Source organism: Lolium perenne, chromosome 6, assembly GCF_019359855.2.
Source record: "Lolium perenne isolate Kyuss_39 chromosome 6, Kyuss_2.0, whole genome shotgun sequence".
Classification (NCBI taxonomy): Eukaryota; Viridiplantae; Streptophyta; class Magnoliopsida; order Poales; family Poaceae; genus Lolium; species Lolium perenne.
In genome coordinates, this window is record NC_067249.2 from 78,531,582 (window position 1) to 78,539,046 (window position 7,465).

Below are 7,465 nucleotides of genomic sequence, written 5' to 3' on the forward strand. Positions count from 1 at the left end.
CGGATCTGCCCGCTCCTCGGCGGTGAGTTGAGCCCACCGGGCCTTGATGGCGTCCCTCCATTGATCCGTGTCCGGCTTCGGCGGCGGCGGGATGCCAATGCCGTTCACGGCCATCTTCCAGCCGCCGCTGCTTGGCAGCCGCATGTCCGGCGGGACTGGATACCGGGCGTGGTACAGCGCCCACGCCTGCGCCACGGTGAGGCTGCCGCGGCCGAAGCCGTTCGCCGCGGCGATCTTGCGGGAGGACGAGGTCGACATTTTTTTGGAGCGGCAAGGAGAAGATCTGGGAGGGGGGAGGCGGCGGCGATTGTGATGAGCGACGAGAACTGCAGGGCGTCTTAAAACAGCGGCGGCAGCGGGTGGTTGCACGCAATAACTCCGGCGCGGACGGCCACGCGGCCATGCACGACGAGACGCGTCCCTGCGTCGCCTGGGAAAACAGGGACGCCATTAACGTCGCTTGACCAAAGGTAGGCGACCGGGGTTTTAGCCTTCCGTGCCGCTGACGGGTCGGCCCCGCCACTCCCCGCCTCGCTTTTCGTTGTGTCCGGCGTGCCCGGTGCGTCCCCTGTAGGACGGGAACGGGCTCGGGGCGCCGGACACCGTATGGGGCCGCGCCGGACAAAAATGGATTTTGGGGGACGCAGCTGGAACAGTTTTTTGTTCGGCGCGCCAAATCCCTTTGGGGACGCGGGCTCTCATATGGGTTGTGCGTGTGTACTGTGTTTCGAAAGAAAACCATCTTTTTTTGTTTTGAGATCTGTAATACGGAATAGGAAACAGCCTAATTTACAGCCTGCACCGCCGTCATTGAGATGAGCAGCCTCCGCCACAGCCCCTGCTCGCCGCCGGCGGCCTCGCCGCTGGACCTCGACGACCTGCTCCGCGAGATCCTCCTCCGCCTCCCACCGCAGCCCTCCTCCCTCCCCCGCGCCTCAGCCGTCTGCAAGGGCTGGCGCCTCCTCGTCTCCGACCCTCGATTCCTCCGCCGATTCCGCATCCACCACCGCCGTAGCCCTCCCCTCATCGGGTTCTTCATCGAGAACATATTACCTTGCCGCGATCTCTCCTTCCAACCAACTCTGGAGCCCCCCAATCGTGCCCCAGTCAGGCCCTTCTCTTTGCAGCCCCAAGATGGTGGCCTCTTCAGATTCCTCAACTATGGCCATGGCCTCGTCCTCATCATCCTCCGGAAGCGTAACAAGGTCCTGATTTGGGACCCCGTCACCGGCAACCAGCACCACATTGCCGTTCCCCCGGGGTTCGAAATGGTGTTGACGCCTCTGATGAATGGAGCGGTGCTTCACGCTGCCGGAGATGTCCGCCACTTCCAAGTGGTCCTAATAGGCACATACCAAGAGCAACAAGATACACGAGTCGTCGCTCGCGTTTACTCCTCAGAGACCGACCTATGGGGTAATGTCATCTCAACGAGCGTGTCCTTTGACACCGATATTTGTAGGAGCATGCGTTGTGTTCTGGTTGGGAATTCTCTTTACTGGTTGCTTTCTGAGAACTCACCTGGCATCCTTGAGTTTGATCTGGACAGGCAGAGCCTAACTAGGATACCTGTGCCACTGGGCATCTATGCCAAGGGCAATGGCCGATTCACGGTTAGAGCATCTCCACTCGTCTCCCCACAGAGCCCCCCACGGCCATTTTTTTTCATCCGGACGGCGAAAAATGGCCCAGTCAGGCCCCCGGTTCCTCGTTTTGGTCCGGATTTCAGCCTATTTTCGTCCGGACTCCCCATGCCATCCTCGGTTTCCCGGGGGTCTCCCGGGGACTCCGGATGAAGCTAAACCAACCGCCCACGCCCACGTGTCTCCCCTTTCGTCCGGATTCCCCGAGCCATCCTCTTTTTCCCCGAGAAACGCCGCTTGGGGAGCACACGACTGGGAAACTACTCCTCCCCACGCCAATTCTTCCTCCAATCCGGACGAAAAATTCGCCGGATTTGGGCGTGGGGAGCGCCAACGAGTGGGGATGCTCTTATGAGGGCGGAGGGTGGTGGTCTTGGTTTCCTATTTCTGTCAGGTTATGACGCCCAATTATGGAACTGTAAGAAAGATTCTGATGGTGTTGTTTCATGGGCACTGACAAGAAATATTCAATTGGGCAACCTACTTTCCCTCAAACCACGGAAGGATAGACTGTCCCTAGTGATAAAAGGGTTCGGTGAGCACAATAATGTGCTGTTTCTAGCAACACCTATCGGCGATTTCATGGTTCAGCTTGAGTCTATGCAGTTCAAGAAACTCTCTGAAGCCAACTTCGTGACTGTTTATCATCCATTTGAAAGTGTCTATACTGCAGGTAATTCCATGCCTTTACACTGTGGGTAGAACAAAAGAAAAGTTTCTTTTTGATTATTCAATAATTCGTTGATGGAAATTGTTCACGTCGTTTCGCCTGAAGCTAACAATTTCAACTACTGCCTTATCAAGTATTTCTTTTGCTGCTTGATGATCTCTTCCTCATATAGTGACATTGTTCTGTAGTTTTTTGTGTCGATGCTTGTGCGGTGGTGTTTTACGTATTAGTTCTGATATAGAAAAATATTTATTAGTGGTATCTAGTATAGTTTATGACACTAGTTCTTCGGCTGTCGTTGTATCTGTGATAAAAAAAAATGTAGTATTGCTGTTTCTCATGTTCTCACAGCAGTGTCAATGTGTTATTACAATTATTATCATTATTGGACTATGTGTTGCAAGTTTATTGAACTGTCTCTGTCCAGTTAGGATATGAATATCATACTCCCTCCGTCCCATTAAACATGTCTGATGTATCTAGATAGTATCTACATGTGTAATTTTAGAAAAACAACTCAGGATCGATACAACAGACAAAAGGCATGGCTAGACAAAACCACAACATTGTTAAATTCAAAGAGTATGCCTCAAAACAGGATATAATTTTTAAATAAATTTATCCTTAAAATATCAAATGAACTCAGTTTATTAAAAAATCCTGGTGCATAGCAGCAGGGCTCCCTTCCAGGTGATGAAATGAACACTTGTTTCGTACATTTATTATGGATTTACGATTATTAGCAAAACAGGAGAGACAACAATATTGCATGACAGAAACACAACTAACTACGTATTGAGCTAAGCATTTGGCATTTTAGTTGGTTCGGTCTAGTTTTTTAGCAATTGCCTTCAACTTACAACTGTAATGCATCTCATATTGAGCAAAAAACTGCAATGCAGTTATACCATAGCACTACATTATACGGTCCCTGCGCATGTGAATAGGCACACAACAAAGACATATGGTTCAATTATTATACAAAGAATTGGCTAATCTTGATGTTAATGATTTCAATGTACTCCGTCTGTCCCATGAAACATTTCGTATGTTTATTAAAATTTGAATGTACCTGGGTTTATCTGAATATCTCCTTGATGCATTGTCATTTCTAGTTGGCTTTCCGTTGGAATGTCATTGGTTGTTTGACTTCTTATCCTGTAGAAACAGGCAGTGGCAGTGAACACGATGGAGATGGACTTTTGCACAATGCATAAGATGTTTGTCTGGTCAGATGTGCTATTGTGTTGTATTGGTTGAACAGGTATGCTTACCTTCTGTATGCAAGTTTATCTGAAATGTTGCTTTAATTGTCTACCATTTTTCTATTATTTCTCAAGTACCGAATTGTAAGAGAGGACTCCAGAATTCTCTCCACGACCTTTACTAAGCTATTGCTCACCTGGCTGCCACCCGTCATGCTTTCATGCCAGTCTTGAGTCCTGGATCTTTTCTCTAGGCCTTGATCTCATCCGTTCCTGAGTAGCTTTCTATTAGTACTCTTCCAGTTCATTCTAATAGTGCAAGTGCTTATATCCCTCAAGCTTCTCAGATGACTGATGACTTGGGACCTTCCCCATTCCCTGTTTGTGTATATGTTTGTCCTGCTCATAGATAAGAACGTTGTCATACTAATTAAGCTTAGTCTAAATTTCTTCTACTTTAGTTAGCATGTATGCTTAATAATTCACACCGTACACACACATTAAAAAATCATGACTATATTCATCACAAAATCTTCTTTCGACACAAATTGCACCTTTTCACATTTGGCATTTCATATCTTTTTAGTATTAGGATTTGAAAGTAATGGTCAAAGGTTTTTTTTTATGCTGCACATAATTTTGAAAGCAAATTTCATCTGTTTTGGACAGAAGTTGTATCAGCAAATATGGCCATGGGCTAGAAACCAGATGTCTCTGTTTTCTAACCAGATGTCTCTGTTTTCTACTCCATGAGGCTCCTCATATGCACATGATAACAAATAATATTTCAACTGGTATTTATACCTGTGATTCATGTAACTAGAGAATATGTTAACAATAGAATTCAAGGCATGCCAATATGAATCGACTTTTTTTTTCAATGTTCTCTGTTTCTGATATTGGTTCTGTCCGGTAATCGCGAGATGATTCAACTTTGAGCTTTTGGCACAACTTCCAAAATGGTTAAGCTAATTTCTGTACCAACATATATATGCTCAAAACTCCGTGAGCCCCTCGAATGTCCATGATAACAAATATTACTATTTTAAATGATTTGGTAAAGTAGGTTGTTCATTATTTGCCTCTACGGTAGGTATTTAAACCACTGATCTTATAGCTTGTACCGAGATCAGAGGAAGAAAATTCGGAAACTGGTAACTTGAAGCATATGCCATCTCTTTCTAGTGTTGGTTCTTTCCAATAATGCTTAGATGATCCAGTTTTGAGCTTCTGGCTCTATTTTCATAATGATTAAGCTAATGCATACTGTTTGAGTCATACATAAACGTGAGAGATATCCAGTGGCTTTTCAATGATCAACTAGTAGGTTTGACTGATGTGATTGGTTGCTCCGCAGGATATCTAGAGTCACATTCCGGCTGCTGAGATGCAGAAATGGTTTGCTTGTTGCAGGTTCTTCCATGTTGTGTAGCATGCACCGGTCAGTGGTGAAGTGGATTTGTACTTGTAGAAAATAATCAGTTATTTTGTTAACTATTATGTCAATTCTGCAGTGATTAGTGAACTTGCACGAAGATGCGACGACTTGCTTCGATTAATCTGTGCCTTTCAGTTCGTCTTGTTTTCAATCTGTGTGCACGTTCATATTTTCTGCTTATGCCCCATCTAGTTGTGCTTTATTTCTGTACAAGTGGCAGGCTGAAGCCTAACACATTTTGTTGGTTGCTGTTACACACACAGGCCGTGGTACCATCTGCCCGAACAAATGATTTTTCGCCGTGCCAAAGGAAAACAGAACACGAAAATACGTGATGAAACCGGGTACTCCGGAACCCGTTTCACTGTGCGGGCTGGAAATTCGTATTTCTGGACCTCCAAAAATTTCAAGTAATTTTTTTTGCATATAGATAATGCACGTATGTATGTGTGTGCCATTTTTATACCTAAATTTAAAAGTATATAACTTAGGGAAAAATGACAAGTTTCAGAGATGAATACTATGATGAAAACTCACTCGCACACACAGTAATTTTTATAACTTAGGGATATCTGCTGGAGTAAGTTTAATCGGGTTCGCAGTATCCAGGTTAAAAAAAATCGCCTAAGACATGACACAGATTCCATCGAGGACATGACAGACCTTGCGAACTGAGTGATCGTTTGTTCACTTGCACCTTGTATCCATCCATCATTGTCATCAAGATTCCTTGATTCACAGTTCATCTTTCACAGCTCTTGCGAACTGATTTCTTTGCACCTTGTATTGTTTGGCAATTGGCTTTATCTATAAAGCGGGGTAGACGCCTAATTTTTACATGGAAGCCACATTTTGTTTGAGAAAATCAAAGTCAAAATAATATTTCCGTAGGTATTTATATCTATACCTAGTAATAAAGAAACAGTGACCACTAACCATAGGAAGGAAAAAAGCGAGGCAACTGACCGCAGAACGGATATGACAACAAGAAGAGAACAGCTATACGAAAACTATGACACCGTGCACACAATCCAAACGTAATCATTAAATAAATTTGGGTAGAGCCGATGCTGGCGAGGTATGTGATCCAAGATATGTAAATGGCTAGGATCTTTTTCCATGCCAAATTTGTTTTCAAATCTGTTTTAGAGAATTTATATCCGGTTTGAAGTAATCTGAAGGTTTTCTAATTCAGAACTTGACTATAGGATATGGTATACCATATAGCATCCGTATATCCATTTTTTTTTTAGGCTTGTCCAATGATTTTTATCTGATTAATCCGATTTTTATCAGAAATGTCAAAACTAATAGAGCACATCTGGTACTGATTGAGTTGCCTAGCTCGTTCCTTAAAGAATACCTCACTTACATAGTCACTGTATCAAATATGCCTTCCAAACATAGGATGTTGGGCTATTGAAGCATTGTTCCGTGTTAACCTAACCCTTCTGTTTGTGTTATTGTATCCATATGGACCTACTTTGTTCATGTTTTATTTTATATTTATTCATTATATCATGTTAGATTATTTATTTTATGATTTTTTTTGTTAAACTCATTTATCATTTAGGTTTGGTTGTATGTTTCTTCAACCTACTTATGTGTGGACATGTCTGATTAATTTTGTTTTTGTCCCAACTCCGCTCCGTTTTCATTCTGAATCTATAGTCTCGTATATCCGTACCGAATCTGCAATCGGTCATTATACAATCCGCTCAAAGTTTATTGAGGAAAAAATGGATATGGTATGGTAATGGAATAGTTCGACCCCAACACGGTCCCAAGAAGAGTCACAACTTAAGACGTCGAACAACCGGTAGTACTGTCTCGATTCCACACAACATTGAGGACCGAGGAGTGCTTCCTCCAAATGAAAAAAAATAGTGAGCGAGATGCCAACGGTCGTCACAGCTTGCCGCTGCTGGACGATGACAACCTTCTGTGCGAGATCCTAGTATGCCTTCTAGCGCAAACCTTCTCACTACCTCGTGCATCCGCCATCTGCAAGCACCTCCTCGTGTCTGACCCTCGATCCCTCCAACCGATTCCGTCGGTTCATTTACAGTATAGCGAGCCCACACATCGTATGAGTGGGTTTTATTTCCGTCAGTGGTTCTTCCACTCTTAATTAACAAAATGGAAAAACATTTCTGTCCTATATGAAATATCATTGATCAAATCACCTTAATGGTAATCTTATGTACAGAGCTGAAATAGCATAAATCAATATTTCATATATAAAATAACACTTTTTGGAGAAATAAAAATGAGAAATACAAAATACTTACTAGTTACTATCAAGTACTAAAAAATTATAATTTCTTAACATCTTAGAATGGTCACTGTGGGTATTATTATATACTGTATCATACATATGATACTAGTGTGTGATACTATCTCCACAATGCATGGTATGATATAGTACTATCGTATTTTATTATATTTATTAATTTGTAAAATCCCAATGCAAATCTATATATAAGATTTTTTTAGATTCACAGGGAGA

The 7,465-nt window shown here is 43.3% G+C and overlaps 1 protein-coding gene and 1 long non-coding RNA gene across 2 annotated transcripts; both read left to right on the forward strand.

Annotated features, from left to right (window-relative positions):
• Positions 1-766: 766 nt before the first annotated feature.
• On the forward strand, positions 767-1,617 carry LOC127307774 (uncharacterized). The gene is made up of 2 exons (XM_051338545.2): positions 767-1,416; positions 1,550-1,617. Exons 1-2 carry the CDS (start codon positions 816-818, stop codon positions 1,558-1,560), a joined length of 612 nt encoding a protein of 203 aa, XP_051194505.1. The 5' UTR covers positions 767-815; the 3' UTR covers positions 1,561-1,617.
• Positions 1,618-1,997: 380 nt separating this feature from the next.
• Positions 1,998-5,107, forward strand: LOC127307775 (uncharacterized). Its single transcript, XR_007855836.2, has 3 exons — positions 1,998-2,316; positions 3,478-3,577; positions 4,876-5,107. It is a non-coding gene; the product is annotated as an uncharacterized lncRNA (long non-coding RNA).
• Positions 5,108-7,465: the final 2,358 nt, after the last annotated feature.

Bases quoted from the DNA above. Each gene is read 5' to 3' on its own strand.
- LOC127307774 (XM_051338545.2), top strand. From the start codon at position 816: ATGAGCAGCCTCCGCCACAGCCCCTGCTCGCCGCCGGCGGCCTCGCCG.